Source organism: Fusarium tjaetaba (assembly GCF_013396195.1).
Source record: "Fusarium tjaetaba strain NRRL 66243 chromosome Unknown NRRL66243_c0000411, whole genome shotgun sequence".
In the NCBI taxonomy this organism is placed as follows: Eukaryota; Fungi; Ascomycota; class Sordariomycetes; order Hypocreales; family Nectriaceae; genus Fusarium; species Fusarium tjaetaba.
The window spans coordinates 13359-28532 of record NW_023501607.1 but is presented as its reverse complement, the minus strand read 5'-3'; the positions used below and the strand labels follow the sequence as shown (position 1 = coordinate 28532).

The window sequence follows — 15174 nt, the reverse complement described above, 5'->3', positions numbered from 1 at the left end:
TGCTCCAAGATATGCTTCGTGATCGTGCCGCTCAAGAATCTCTAGTAGTTGACCTCTTAAGCCTTCTGGGACTCGTAGTCCTGCACGGAAACCAGCTTTCCAACAACGTTGTACTTCTCCAAGAACCTCTCCTCCCAGCCCTGGAGCGCGTCCATCTGCTCAGCATCGAGTCCCTCCAGCTTATCAAGCGGACCATCCAGGTCCTTAGTCAACATGTCCTCATCAAAGCTTCCACACGCAAGACCGCGACTTGCGTCCCGACCGGCAAAGTTGCTATAAGGACCACCAGGGCCGTAGAAGTTACGGCCAGGCGAAACGTCGAAAACGCGGCCGCGCACAGCGAGAAAGACAGGTCGATCCTCCTCGCCGTTGAAGGGGAGAAGAGTGTGAGGGGTGTATGTCTTGAAGACTGTTGAGGGCGTGTCGCGGGGGAGAGATGGGGGCGGCGAGGAGCGGAGCATGGAGTAGGTTGTGTATAGGACGGCGCTGAGGAGGATGAGGTTGAGGGGTGTGAAGAGGGAAGCGCTGGGACGAGTCAGTGACAGAGCTCAGAGAGTAGGTAGAGAGCGGGGATGACATACTTTTCTTGGCTGGCTTGTTGAGCCATGTGTTGCTCGACGTGATCCATCTTTGCAATGTCTCTGGTTGTGAAGATGTGTCTGGGGTGACGAGTTGGTTGATTGATTGAAGGTGTTTGTTCGATGTTGGAGAACCAATACCTTAGCCAAGGTGGTTAACCCGTAGCTCCCGGTGGTTCCTTGGGGTTCTCCCCCACTTTACGCTCCGGCGCGGCGATTTGTGACCGAAGTTGGCTTCGGAGCCTCCGGTAATATTTCCGGCAACGGTTTATGTCCTTGATGTTGTTCAAACATTCTGGTCACGAGCTTTGAACTCCGAGGTTTATCTCTATCTCATGACACTGCATTTGCCATGATTTAAAGAACACTTGGCCAGAACTCCAAACAGTCTAGAGATGCTGACAAGAGGGGGCAATTACGTGATACCGAGGATGAAGCTCCGAAGCAAATAGCATTAATTGAAGCTCCCGGGATAGCAGAGCTAGGTATTGAAGCCTTGTTGTAACTTTAAGGCTCTGTTTCATCTTGATTCAAAGCTTCTAGTAACCATCATCGATACTAGAGAAGGTGATTTAGCTGCTGTAACAAAACTTATAGTATAACGAAGTTAAAGCTTGGAAAACAGCCAGAGTCGTAGATAATGGCTTCCTTTATGGTCTCCATTATCTGGTAGTATGAGATCAAACAAAAAGAAGTCTTGGAGGGGAATTATCAACATGTAAAAGACAAAAATGGAGGCTGAGGGATTTGAACCCCCGACCTTTCGCAGGCATTCGAAACAATGCAAAGCGAACGTGATCCCCCTACACCAAGCCCCCGATGTTGGATATTAGTAGTGGTCTTGGTTGACACTATAGTATCACCCCAAGACTGTCAGCGTTAAACACGACTGGCGTTGAGTTATCCGAATCATGGGAAATGCCTCTTGCATATCAATAGTCTTTGTGCCTGTGTTGAATGGTACGGCCAACATGGGCTTCTGGGCCAACTAACTCAAGTGGCCATGTCAATGGCTCATGTATTACCGGGTCTGCTCATGTGGAGCCTACAAGAGATATACTTGCTATACAGTATATTGCAATCAGTGGTCATAGGTCTATATCTAAGGTACATCATCCCGTGATGGATACGCATTCATACTCTCTAGCACGTTGTAGGCTTGATAATTAACCATTCACCCTCTTGGCCATTCTCTACCATGAGTATGAGTATTAAACTCCATCAACATCCAGTAGCATGACTCACACCGAAAGCCAAATCGAATCACATAGCAATACGCCTTTAAAGCAAGTGGCCTATCAAGCAGTTGCTCTCATCTTGCTTAAACTGGCTCTACTCTATTGTTGCCGATATAATACGGAGGACACGAGAGTGGTGAACATCTCTAATACATACAGCTTACATTGTGTACCTGTTACTACCGTGGCACTTCTGCCTCAAAGAGAACAACAGCTTAGGTTTCTCGACTCTCTACCTACAGCTGTTGTATGGCTTTTGTATGAGTCGACCTTGGAAAAAGGCACAGCAACAACGTCAACCTTGGCTTCCCCGTCTGACTCAACTGCGAATACTCAGCCACAGCCTCATTCACGGTCACAGCGTGCAGTTTCAACCCAAACGGAAAATACAAATGTACAAATTCTCGTCAAGTCTTGATCTCCATTCTCGGTCCTTTATACATCACTACTCAGTAAAAATGGCTACAACATCAAATCCCGGTCCTGTATATTTCTGGCGTGAAACAGATCCAGCAACAGGTTACTTATCACAATGGTATTATTGTCCTTTCAAGGATGATCAGGATGAGAAAAAGACATACAAAACAGCAGAGCAGTAGGTCCCGTCACTTCTACAGATACACTGTTCAAGGTCGATTTTGACATCTTCCTAGTTATATGATGCATCACAAAGCCATCCTGTTCAACGACGAAGCCACCGCTCTTGAGGTCCTCAAGACAGGCAATCCACGAAAAGCCAAGTCTCTCGGCCGCCAGGTAAAGAACTTTGACGAGGCAGTATGGCTGAAGCATCGACGTGACATAGTCCGAAAGGGGAACATCCTCAAGTTCACACGGGCTATCACAGAGGAGGGTTTCAAGAGAGGCACGCCGGGGGCAAATCAACCAAGTTCATTGCACTGGCCCATCGATGGTTCTCTAGCAGATATGTTGATCGACACGGGCAACAGAGAACTTGTCGAGGCCAGTCCATTTGATCCGGTCTGGGGCATTGGGTTCAAAGCTGCAGATGCAGATGCTGCGAGAGACTCGTGGGGCGAGAATTTGCTTGGTAAGGAGTTGATGGAAGTTAGAAGGATCTTGAAGGAGAGACGAGACAGCCAAAGAGCCTGAGTGGCCATACGACTGGACTGTTATACAATATTGAATCCTGCAAACGGGCGTCACTTTGTCAGGAACGGAACAATGGTTGTTTGAGCTGTTTCGGCTATACGCCTAGATATATTGCACCGACCTTGAAAACCAAGGCAACTTTTGAACATGTCTATAAGTCCATCTTCCTCCCACCAATGATGCCCGGCCCAATGCCCCTATTTCCCTCCATAATCATACATAAAAAGAGCCTCGTCCCGAGGCTAGCAGAGCGGCGTGGTAGTAGTCATTTTTTGCTGTTTAACAGCCCCAAACCGATTCTCCAGAAAATGCTTGTTTTGCTTTGTTTGGTAATTGTACGTTGTGTTGTGTTGTGTCGTGGTGGTGGTAGTATTGGTGTTGTTGTTTTTTCGTGTCGAGAGCCCGCCCTGATATTTTCACATGATAGAACATATTTTACAGTAATTAACACACATTAGGCGATGCTCCCGTGTTCGCCTTCGATTCCTTCTCATCTCGTAGGTATCCAACAAAGGCAGATCCCCAACCCCTTGACGCCGCGTTAAAATGACTGTTTCCTTTAGTACCAGTCTCGTCCACTCTTCTGCATCTCAATCAGACGCCAGCCCCTTGTCTCGGGGTTGTTGACATCTTCTGGTACTCGTGTGATACCAATGGCGTATGTGACCAGCTGGACTTTGTCCTCCATACCGGCAGCGAGCTCGTTCGTCTTGGCATTGCGGTAGACGTGAACCTCTTGTGTGCGGCAGGTGATGATGAAGACAGGAACCTCACCAGGATCAAGCATGCGGGCTCGTAGAATGTCGACATTTCGAATATCCAGGATCTTTCCGTCCGACTTCATGCCAGCCTGTAGGTATTGCTTAGTAAGGGCCTCGTACACAGAGTACTGAGCAGCAGAAAGCCACAGTTTCAGTGTCTCGGCATCGCCCTTGACGTAAGCGTCCAACACCTCGGGAAGAATGTACTCTCGGAGCTCCTGGAGGAAAGGCTCTGTCTGGAAGTTGGGGTCCATGGATCTGAACTTCTTGATGACCATGGCAGTCTCGTTCTCGGCGAAGAAGCCTCCGATGCGGTCGGTAATACTTCGAGCGGTCGATACAAGGGGGTTCTCAGACTCCTCATACTTGCCCCTCAAGCTGAAGAGTCCTTGCACATACTTGTTCTGGTCGCGGAAATCTCTCCAAGCCTCCTTCCAAGCAGCGTCCTTGTGAACGGTAACACTGGTACCAGCGCTATCTCGGGTTAGACCAGATTCGAATGAGAACGATTATAAGGATACTCACTTAATGTCCTCTTCCATAGGTGCAGCCGCCTTGTAACCCCGTTGCTTATCGAGTGCCTCTCGGCGTTTCCTGCGCTCCTCCTTCTCGACCCAGCCACCGTATCGTGAAGAGCTGCCATCGTCAATGACATTCTTGACGTTCTTGTAAGCCTCTGTATTTCGGATGGGCTGGGTAGCCTTGTCCACGGCATCTCCCGTGACATTGGCGGCCTTGCGAACACCCTTGACGACTGAAGTATCCCAGGTCCAAGAAGCACCCTTGCCAATGGCACCAGCAGTGACCTTGGCACCCTTTCCAAGAGTCGAGGACACAGCACCAGTGGACTTCTCATAAGCCTCGCGAGCACGTCGCACACCCTCACTCTCAGCGAATTGGTTAGCAGACGCAGCGATCTGCTTAGTCGATTCGTTCCATTCTTGCGACTTCTGGAACTCAGTGTTCATGGTCTCCATGAAAACCTGCCAGGGGGTCTTGTCACCATGAGGAGGAGGGGGAGGGGCATCCTCCTTCTTCTTCTCGTTATCCTTGCCCTCACCCTCACCCTCGGCCTCTTCTTTTCCATCCTTCCCGGCCTTCTCACCATCCTCGGTCTTCTTGGATTGCTCCTCCTCGGGCTTGACCTCAGACTCGGTTTCAGTTTCAGTAGGCTTCTTCTCTTTTGCGTCGTTGGGTGCAGCAGTTGAGGGTTTTTGATCAGTTTGAGGCTTCTCTTGGTGTAAGCGGCTGGAAAGGTGGAAGAGACGAGATTGAGCGGTATAAGTGGGGGAGAAACGAAGCTCGGCGGGGACAAAGGAAGACCTCAATGGCGATCGAACTGAACCGGAAAGCATTGAGCTTTGTTGTCTCGCACCGTTGTTGGAGGCATTCTGAGAAGAGAGCTGGGATGCTAATCTTCGGTAGGCGGGAGATCTGCCAGCGGATGAGACATGAGCAGAAGGCCGTGTAAAGGCGAGCTCCGAGGAGGCCGTCTTTCTTGCGAGGGAGTTCATTATTACGACAACACAACGAGACAAATCCCTCCAGAAAAAAAGGCAGGGCGTGGATTTGGAGAGATGCCGAGATGGACGGTGGAAGGTGGTGGAATTCCCAAAACGAAATTTTGGTTTGCGATCTCGGTCCGGGGGCGGAAAGTCAAGGAAGACAAACACCGAGACGGCAAAGCCTCGGTAGAATAGAACCACTCCCCGTCCAGCCCCGGCCCGTGGGGGGACTTGAAGTTTAGTTTAGAGCCGCGAGTAAAAATTGCCAGAGGCAGATCATCAATTGACGGACGACAGGCCCAGGCTATTGCGAACAAGATGAGTCGCTCATTGACAAGTCGCCTCGCGGCGCAATCGCTCCTTCAATCCTCCCGAGCCACCGTCCCAAAGTCGACGTTTCAAATCGCTCGCTCCATCTCCCAGACAAAGTCCAACCGCGATGATAAACCCAGAAGGGCACCCAGCCGACCCAGTACGGCCTCGCTGTTAGAGAACATCTACGGCCCCTCAGAGACGTCCAAGACAAGACCCTCCCCCAACAATGCCATGGCCAACCTCTCCCAAAGCCTTGTCTTCCAGACACTTGACAAGTCTTCCAGCATCGATACGAGCACACTATCCAGAGATACCCGTCGACAGGCCGAGGCCAAGGAGGACGATCTCGAGCCATACCACTTCCACATCTACTCTCACAAGCACAACACCCATATCACCTGCACCAAGCCCAATCGAGAACCAATTATCTCTCTGTCGGCCGGCAACATTGGTTTCCGCAAATCTCGCCGTGGTCTATTCGATTCCGCCTACTCCCTCACCAAGTATGTCCTGGAGCGATTGATCCACAACGGCTGGCCCATGAAGATGAACCGACTAGAGATTGTGCTACGAGGTTTTGGTCAGGGACGAGAGGCTGCTCTGAAGGTTCTGATGAGCCCCGAGGGCAAGGTCTTACGAGACAAGATTGTCCGTGTAGCCGACTCGACTAGAATCAAGTTTGGTGGTACCAGGAGTGAGAAGCCTAGACGTCTATAAAAGCCTGGATTTTTAGATTGGGATTGGAATTGGAATTTGGGCACATTTTTGGGAAGGAATATGTTCACACGAGAATATCACTTCGCCGCGGAGGTTGAGAAAGTGAATGTACTATACTCTGTACGACCTGTACTATACAAATGAACAAGACACAGCTTGCTTTGCTTGCAAGTTCCCAAACGAATGATCTGCTCCCGAACCGTAAAGTCTCTGGTATCGTGCTAATCCATTGAAACGGTACCTTGAAACGCCAAACTCCACTTAACACCGCAGCCTCATCTATACTCTATTATCGGATGGCCCTCTCAGCTGGTGGTAAGCGACGCCCGGCGGAATCGCGGAGGGCTTGCTTACCCTTCCCGCTGCCGCCTCGTCGTCTTTCTTCTGCGCTGTCCCACTCATCATCTTCGTTGCTATCGTTGTCTTCCATCAGCAGATGGGGGTCCGTCGATTTCTTCAACGTATGAGAGTTGTCGTCGTTCGAATTGTCGTAATCATCCAGCAGCGCACCTTCGCTGGTGTCGTATTCGGGTGGTTCAATCCAATCTCGAGGGACGACACAAGGGAGCGCAACCCCAATACTGGCCGCACGGTTTAACCATGCTGGCCCTGACTGTCCTGTAAGTCTCTTGCAAAGATAAGAGGTGAAGTGATTGCAATTCTTAGTCAGAAGATTGTATGAAGTGCCCAGAAACTCCTCAGATGCAGATTGTAGAGTCGCATTAATCTCGTCTTCTGTCGCAAGAGTGAATCCGTGCAGGATCTCGCATCGAAATGTGCCTCCGGGCGGTTCGGTCCGGGGCTTTGTCCAGTATACACCTGTGAGGCCTCTTTTATCATGTCCACCATAGGCGTATTCCCTCCCGTTGATCACGACACCCGAATGAAGTAGTGAGGCGCCCACTGTCCATAATACCGACGATAATCGGCCGGGCTATCATGCCGCGCGTATCAGCGTCATGCTCATGAAAGCTAGTGAGATGAGTATGAGCAACTTCACTTACCGGCAGTAGATCATAGACATGTATGGTGATCTCAGTTTTGGATAAAGATAATGTTGAGCGGTGAGATCTGCTCACCGAAGAGCTCTTCTTGTGACGCGGCATCATGCAAAAGCTGATACAGACACTGCAACTATTGCGACGTCAAGTGGCTCGAAGCTTTGGGGTTTGCAGCTGACGGGTGAGCGGGGCTGAGCTGGGGAAATGGTAGGCTAATAAGGCTTATATAGTGCTGTAGGATGGTGTCCGTAGGCGTCAGTTTGGCAAGACAAAGAATCATGGGGCATAAAGAGAAGATGAATATTCTAACTTGAAAGGTTGATGAATAGAAGTGAAGAAGAGGAAACAACTGAAGGAATCGGACTGGCCGGCCCGGCTGAGCTCCCGTCGTTCCTGTCAGATCAAGCCCGGCGAAATCCAAAACCTAGGTACGGCGTAGGTTGCTCTGCCTCTGTCCTACTCTCTACTAGCTTTAGGTAACCTCAGGTAACTCAGGTCAGGCAGTTTCCAAAGACAGACACCTAAAACCACAGGGCCTGAGCTCTGTGACAAACTGTGCCTGTCCACTGGATCCTGGATCCAGGGTCCTTCTGCGCACGGTTTGGTGTACCTTTACGGTATGCCCAGCTGCTTTCGTCAGCCAATGACGTCGTCTTCAAATTCCAGCCGGAACTACCTTTTCCCACTATCCGAGAGATCTTGGCACAGCCCAACCTCTCTAAACCCCAGCAAGGTGGGGTCACGAACAAATTCTCATCTCATCTCCCCCAAGCTCGGCTCGCGGAAAATAAAAAGAGAAATCTTTTTTCTCTCTCTTCAACTTCCCTTTTCTTCCTTTCTTCTTCGTCGTCGCTATCGCTCTCGAAGCCGTCCGAGGTTGGCACTAGCCAACCTGAATACTTCACCACGAAGTCCATTAAATCTTCCATCTTCTTCGCTTCTTTTCCTCCTCTTGCACCCCGCGCAGCAAGCTCTGCAGCTCTTGGACACGTTCCATCCAAACACTTGGGCCTAGCTTTCTTCGTTCAACGTCGCAGCTACGCCAAGTCACGTAAGATGGCTCCTAAGAAGCAAGTCGTCGAGGAGAAGATCCCTCTGGGCAGGCCTGGAAACAACTTGAAGAGTGGTATTGTGCGTGACAATATTCCATCGATGATGTATGCCACGTGCTAACCATGATCCAGGTCGGTCTGGCCAACGTCGGCAAATCTACTCTCTTCCAGGCCATTACCAAGTCTAACCTCGGTAACCCAGCTGTATGAAGCCCCCTCGCCATCCGCCGTCTTTAGTATCGGGGTGCTGACAGCATCAAGAACTTCCCCTATGCCACCATCGACCCTGAGGAAGCCCGCGTCGTCGTTCCCGATGACCGGTTCGACTGGCTCGTCGAGAAGTACAAGCCCAAGTCCGTTGTTCCCGCCAACTTGACCGTTTACGATATCGCCGGTCTGACCCGCGGCTCATCAACCGGTGCTGGTCTTGGAAACGCTTTCTTGTCGCACATTCGCGCCGTCGATGCCATCTTCCAGGTTGTTCGTTGCTTCGATGATGCCGAGATTATCCACATTGAGGGTGACGTGAACCCCACCCGTGACCTTGACATCATCAGCGAGGAGCTGCGACTCAAGGATATTGAGTTCGTTGAGAAGGCCCTCGAGAACCAGAAGAAGAAGACCCGTATGGGTGGCCAGTCTCTGGAGCAGAAGAAGGCCAAGCAAGAACAGGAAACCATTGAGAAGATCCTGGACTGGCTCAACCAGGGCAAGGATGTCCGCAAGGGTACCTGGGGCCCCAAGGAGGTAAGACATTTTGCCTCTCTATTTCTTCTGCTCTACACACCCTGCTTTCCTGATGACAAAAGGCCATAAGGCCTGAATCTATAACCCAGCTCGTCGAATGCCTCACCTATTAACGCTAGAGGCATTGTGAGATAAACTTTATTCTGATTGCAAATCTTTCACACTTGTTCATGTTGAAGAAATTATGAGAACCCTAACTGACATTCTCATCCAGATTGAGGTCATCAACCCTCTCTTCCTCCTGACTGCCAAGCCCGTTGTCTACCTCGTCAACTTGTCCGAGAAGGACTTCATCCGCAAGAAGAACAAGCATCTTCCCAAGATTGTCGAGTGGATCAACGAGAATGCCAAGGGCGACCCTCTTATTCCCGTCTCCGTCTCTTACGAGTCTCGTCTTACTCAGTTCGAGACCGAGGCTGAGGCCAAGGAGGAGCAGAAGAACGTCGGAGCCGACTCTGTTCTGCCCAAGGTCATTCTTCAGATGCGCAAGACCCTTCAGCTTGGCAGCTTCTTCACCGTCGGACCTGATGAGGTTCGGCAGTGGACCATTCGAACTGGCACCAAGGCGCCTCAGGCTGCCGGTGTCATCCACACCGATTTCGAGAAGACCTTCATCCAGGCTCTCGTCTTCAACTACAACACCCTAAAGGAGCTCGGTGACGAGTCCGAGGTCAAGGCCAAGGGCAAGATCATGACCAAGGGTAAGGAATACGTCGTCGAGGACGGTGATATCCTGCACATCAAGGCTGGTGCCGCCAAGAGCTAAGCTCTCGATATCACCAGGCGTATTTAAGTCTATAGAAAAAAGTTCAATGCAATGATGTGATGAAGCTCAACTTCGTGTCCCCATGACTTTATATTTGTGATGACTGTTTCTAGACACTGAGGATAATTTCCAGATTTTGATGTCCCCCATGCCACGTACGATCTTGTATGTGCAGCTTCTTGCCGTGCTGTTGTGACATGTTCTCATAATTGCTGTACGTCTTGGGGTTAGCACGGGATTTGAGGAGACATTTACATCAGTGTCAGCCCTTTCGTTACGTTGAACTTGAAACAGCATCGCTAATTACGTTGTACGGAGATACTCTTAAGCATTCAGTAGATAATTTACCAAATTGGACATGATCTATCTATGATAGTACAGCAGTCAGACTATCTAGAGCCTAAGATCAGCAATGGAAAACAGTAAGCAAGCTGCATTTTATATTGTCAACTTCTCTTCATTTCAGCACGGAATGCCTCATTCTTCTCGACAGCATGGATCCCGCTCCACCTTTATCATCCATCGATTCTCTCGTCTTCCACGATAGCGGGGTCAAGAGGGGCAGAAAACCTTGCGCAAAATAACAAGGCAGCAAGCAGAGCAGATCCAAGCCAAAAACAAGGATGATTTGCAAAAAAAGGCAAAAGATAATTGTTTTGCCGTCAGCAAGACTCGAACTTGCGTTTTCAGTGCTTCGAATGAGCCACAAACTGATGTACTGACCCCTATACGATGACGGCTTTTTTCTGTTGTGCAAAGTAATTGTGTAGATCACTTTATGTACATGGATCAGGCATAGAGAAAAAAGTATAACGCCATCTTTTGGGCAACCATGTCCCCGAATGTCAACTGTGACTAATGCAAGACGTGTCATTTTCAATTTAATTGCATAGTAGTTACAATATGGTGTGTAATTTGAGGTTTGTTGCTGGGCATCGTGGAATGTCGAGGTGGTAAAATAGTGGTAATATGGCTGTAGCACAAACACGCCTAACTACTATAGACAGGCGTGTAAGTGAATGGAATAAGGCCTCTCGTCAAGCACTTGTCAAAGTTGCTTACTGGGTAGTTCTCGTAAAGAAACTATACGGCTTGGCTCGTACTCATTCCGGAGCTGATCTCACCGTGATGCAGTCAATGTGATTCTGAAGTGTTTTAATTAAGTACTAAATTGATTACAAAATTCGCATGTTCATTCATTATCATGTCTTTTCTTTCCAATCATCCATCGTCCATCATCTCATCATCATTCTCCTCTAAAGGCACCAGGCCCTTAGACTCCTCCATATCGAACACCTCGCTTTCCAAGCTCCTTGCGGCCAATGGCATCTTCAGGCCACACCCATCCACGGCTTCTCTTGGCCTCACGCTTCTCAGCCAGCTGGGGTTGAGGGATCCAGGAGTCACGGGGTTGAGCCTTGCGGCGAGTTCCCTCGGCGGGCGCACCGATCTCAGCACGCCAGTGAGCATGGCCGGCGGGTGTGTCGTCGGCAGCAAGTTGGCAGAGACCCCAGAGGGCGAGGCATGCAGTGAGGGGGGTCTCGTGGGGAAGGGTTGAAGCATCGCCTTCGGGGGCAGAGGCAGCGAGCTGGACTGATGTAACCTCGAGATCGCCGAAGAAGGGAGTGTTGGCAGTGCCGTTGCGGACAAGCACAAGCTCAATCTCGGTGAGGATGAAACCATAGCGGCACCCGTGCTCGCGCATGGCGTGGTGGATAGCTGAGAGGCCACGGAGATACTCAACACGCTTGATGTTGCCCTCAACTCGCATGCCAGTATTGAAGCGGTCGAAGCTGCGGACAATACCAACAACTCGGGCAGTGGGCTTGCCACCAAACATGGCAGCAGCAGTAGCAGACTCCCCGGCAGCGTTGGCGACGAAGAGGAGATCGTTCATGCCAGCAGTCTTGGGAGGCACTGAGAGGTGAAGAGGGCGAGTTGACGACATGGCCAAAGCCGAGTTCAGCTTAGGGAGGTAGTACGAAGCGTAGATGGAGTGAAGCTGACCTTCAGTCTCGGGGTGACGAGATGCGAAGGTAGGCTGAGGGAGCAGAGGAGCGGGCATAGGGTTGGTGAGAAGAAGGGAGGCACCGGGGAGAGAAAGAATGGCAGATGCATTGAAAGAGGACCAAGAGCGAATGTTGCGAACATCCCACCAAAAGTGCTTAGTGGCAGCATCTCGGACCGGGAACGAGATATGGCGGACCAAGGAAGCAGCTGGGTTGGAAGAGGTGAGGAAGCTCAAAAGGTTGGTATTGGGAGTAGGGTCCGGAGTGGCAGTGAGGCTCAGGGGGGACTGGGCACGAGGGCTGTAGTCGTAGAAGCCATAGTCAGATTGTTGTTGGGGGACGGGAACGAACGAGGGCATCTGACGATAGGTAGGATAGCCATAACGATCGATTGTGGTAGCATCAAGGCTGGAAGCACGGCGTGAGTGAGAGGCAGAGATGTGAGTGGCAAAGTCGGCCGGAGATGTCAGGAGTGACGCAGACAGAGTGTCGTCAGGCTGACTGGAGAAGCTTGTGTTGACTGAGCCAGGAGTGTCAAAGGTGATGGCAAGAGACTCGGGGTTGGTGTAGCTCCTTGAGTGACGAGAAGGGTTGGGAGCAGGAGGAGTAGTCATGCGATAGTGGCAAGGAGTGGCATCAATATCCTGGTCTTGAGAGCGAATCTTTGGCAGGAGAAGAGGGCCATGCTGACGAACAGCTGGTGAAGCACGAGGAGGCGTTGTGAGACGGGAGCAGAGAGATTCATGATCTGACTCGGCTGAGATGGCAGAGTAGACTGAAGCCTTTGATGATGAGCGAGAGTGGCCAGAGATATGACCAGCAGCAGTAGCTGAAGCTGAAGCATAGGCCATGTCGAGGAAAGCTTGGTCAAAGGGCAGAGTTGACATGGGAGGAGGACTTGTGCGCTCAATAGAGGCAGATGGGAAGCTGAAGTCGAAGGGCATATCGACAGCCAGACTTCTTGAGAGTGTATTAGCATTATGTATGTATGGTGAATGGATTTTGATGGTTGGTGAGAATATCTTACGTGGACATGATGTGGAAAGTATTAGTGAGAGTCTATAAGTGTACGGACAAGGATCAGGAGACCAGCTCCGTGAAAAAGGTCAAGATGAAACCGGAAGGTTTTGGGAGTTGGTTAGAGTGTAGTCTCAGAACCAGCGAGACTTGTAAGTTTGCTGTGAAGCTTTTTGATCTGATGATGGTGATGATGATGTTGATGGTGATGTTGATGGTGATAGTGATACCGGATCACTATAGAGGATGATTAGGGATGATTGGTAAAAGACAGGCCGACGATGAATGATGCTGGATAGAAATAGAGAAAAGAGAACCAGAGACCCAGGGCGAGGCCGTCTTCTTATGCTGTCGATGAAGCAGAGGAGGACAATGGTTGGCGATGGGCGGCTGACGGCTGTGGGCTCCGGCATAGGACCCATCCGATCCCCTTGACTCTCTCCACGAAACAAGAAACATTTTTACGTCTTCTCTCATTGGGAACACGAGAAAGAGAAGAATCTGAAACACGTCCCATCGTCTCTGCAGAGAATTATCGCGGACGCGCTTCGATTTTCGAGGTGTAAGTTGTAGAGGTCGTGATTGGCGGATGCGTATTGACACTGTAAGCGCCTCGCTTGGAGAGCAGAGGATGTAAGTGCGAATGCCCCCAGACACTGTGCAACACTGCCCCAGGCGTCATGATCATCGCCAAGGATCATGGTTCTCGGCTTAGGTCTGTCAATGCACGAGCCCGGCCGCTGAATGGCCCAGCGCTTGTGACTCATTTTTAGATCCTTGACTCGGCATATCTAGTTCTCTCGTGGTTCCGTTCAACACCAGAACGCGACTCTCTACAAGTCGCGATCTTTCTCTCCAGAGCGTGTTCTACACCGAGATCTATTTACTACCGCGTTTTACACCAGTTTCTCGTTGCGAGGGACAACCGTTCGCTCCCATTTTCAGGGTCATCGCTATGCCCCCGGAGTCCAAATCTAAAACATTCCCGTAGAGTAGCGCCATAAGAACAGCCCAGCTCAGCTCATACAGGGCGTTTACAAGAGTATGATGTATACGTATACGTATGAGCATGAGCATGAGCCTCAATCTTTCAACCCAAGTCTCAGAATAGAAGCAGATCCTCTGTCGTGGTTTCAGTGGCCTTGGCCCTTGCCTTGTCCGCTGCCGTTAACCGCCGGGCGTTTAATTTATTTCAATTTCAACTGTCTCTACCTAACGGGCGCTTAATACACCCACAGCCAAATCGAGTGAGAGTGTCTGACTTTATTGATACCTACTTACCTATTAAAAAGCCCATCGTCGCACCATTCTCCGCGGCTACGGAAATTTGCTCTCGGTCCACCAGATTTCTTCCTTCATCTATCGTCTCGTCTCGTCTCTTCTCTTGTCTTCCCCATTCTCGACTTACACAGCCTCAACTTTGTTCTCATGGATAGTCGAGCTTGAATGTCGCGACCTGGCTCTTGTCTCTCATTCGCTGTTATCGACGCGCCAGGATCCCACGCGCCGTCAGCCAATAGACATCGCGTTCACTAACAGTCGCGGGAGTTTCTTTAACCTGGGGCTCTAGAATATGGAGAGGCTACTGCGTAGTACGTAGGCTCAGAGGCTGTAGGTAGTATCCGCTGCAGACTATCGTGGACGTGCTGCATTTTCCCGCGTGTCTTGCCGTTTCTTGTTTCATGTTTCACTCAACTTTTAGCCATTCATTCTCTATCCTGGTCCCTAGTCTCTCCCCTCTTTGATCAACGCGACCACGTCCACGCTTGTATCTCGCTCCACTTACCTCTTCTGTAACCCCTACACTTTCGCTAGCCCCCTGTGTTCAGTGCGACAAATGTCTTCTGTGCCTCTCCGTAGTGTACTTTGCTTCCCGTGGTGGACCTCATGGTGCCAGGTATACACTGCCTCATCCTCGTGCCACGACTCAACTCTTACTCAATACCCTAGAGCCTCTGTATTTTCATGGATATCATCTCTGCTTTTTATCTCAATAAATAATATCTACCATCTCATTGTACTGTGTTGTGTCTATAGACGTGTATGCCCAAACTCCTTCCAAATAGCTAACTGTATCAGAGTATATCCAAAAGAATGGCTCGTTGGTGTAAGATATACAATTAATGCAAGTGACACAATAAACTTTTCTATAACTCTTTCACCAGCTGGGGGTATTCGTCCATCCATTTCATCTCATCTGTCTGTCTGTCTGTCTGATCTCGTCAGTCCACCACACTCTCTGCTTTACCAGCCCCCCTTCTCGCTTCGTGCAACCCATGCAGATCAGCTTCAGCTTAGCATCAAGCGCATGTGCTCCACCGCCACTCAACGCGTCTCTTCTATCCCCCATCGCCA

The 15174-nt window shown here is 50.3% G+C and overlaps 7 protein-coding genes across 7 annotated transcripts; 3 read left to right on the top strand and 4 right to left on the bottom strand.

The window, feature by feature from the left end:
* Positions 1 to 56: 56 nt before the first annotated feature.
* Positions 57 to 628, bottom strand: FTJAE_13402 (DNA damage response protein; the record flags this gene model as incomplete). Its single annotated transcript, XM_037346543.1, has 2 exons — positions 57 to 525; positions 582 to 628. 2 exons carry the CDS (start codon positions 626 to 628, stop codon positions 57 to 59), a joined length of 516 nt encoding a protein of 171 aa, XP_037199573.1.
* Positions 629 to 2274: 1646 nt separating this feature from the next.
* Positions 2275 to 2929, top strand: FTJAE_13401 (uncharacterized protein; the record flags this gene model as incomplete). The annotated part of the gene is made up of 2 exons (XM_037346542.1): positions 2275 to 2411; positions 2470 to 2929. 2 exons carry the CDS (start codon positions 2275 to 2277, stop codon positions 2927 to 2929), a joined length of 597 nt encoding a protein of 198 aa, XP_037199572.1.
* A 559-nt stretch (positions 2930 to 3488) lies between these two features.
* Positions 3489 to 5204, bottom strand: FTJAE_13400 (mitochondrial import MPI1 precursor; the record flags this gene model as incomplete). The annotated part of the gene is made up of 2 exons (XM_037346541.1): positions 3489 to 4164; positions 4216 to 5204. 2 exons carry the CDS (start codon positions 5202 to 5204, stop codon positions 3489 to 3491), a joined length of 1665 nt encoding a protein of 554 aa, XP_037199571.1.
* A 309-nt stretch (positions 5205 to 5513) lies between these two features.
* FTJAE_13399 (37S ribosomal S11) lies at positions 5514 to 6227 on the top strand (the record flags this gene model as incomplete). The annotated part of the gene is made up of 1 exon (XM_037346538.1): positions 5514 to 6227. One exon carries the CDS (start codon positions 5514 to 5516, stop codon positions 6225 to 6227), a length of 714 nt encoding a protein of 237 aa, XP_037199570.1.
* A 289-nt stretch (positions 6228 to 6516) lies between these two features.
* On the bottom strand, positions 6517 to 7333 carry FTJAE_13398 (UPF0326 domain protein; the record flags this gene model as incomplete). Its single annotated transcript, XM_037346537.1, has 2 exons — positions 6517 to 7161; positions 7232 to 7333. The coding sequence occupies 2 exons, from the start codon at positions 7331 to 7333 to the stop codon at positions 6517 to 6519; spliced, it is 747 nt and encodes a 248-aa protein (XP_037199569.1).
* Positions 7334 to 8284: 951 nt separating this feature from the next.
* FTJAE_13397 (GTP-binding protein) lies at positions 8285 to 9793 on the top strand (the record flags this gene model as incomplete). Its single annotated transcript, XM_037346536.1, has 4 exons — positions 8285 to 8359; positions 8413 to 8484; positions 8542 to 9027; positions 9242 to 9793. 4 exons carry the CDS (start codon positions 8285 to 8287, stop codon positions 9791 to 9793), a joined length of 1185 nt encoding a protein of 394 aa, XP_037199568.1.
* Positions 9794 to 11066: 1273 nt separating this feature from the next.
* Positions 11067 to 12837, bottom strand: FTJAE_13396 (uncharacterized protein; the record flags this gene model as incomplete). The annotated part of the gene is made up of 2 exons (XM_037346535.1): positions 11067 to 12762; positions 12830 to 12837. The coding sequence occupies 2 exons, from the start codon at positions 12835 to 12837 to the stop codon at positions 11067 to 11069; spliced, it is 1704 nt and encodes a 567-aa protein (XP_037199567.1).
* Positions 12838 to 15174: the final 2337 nt, after the last annotated feature.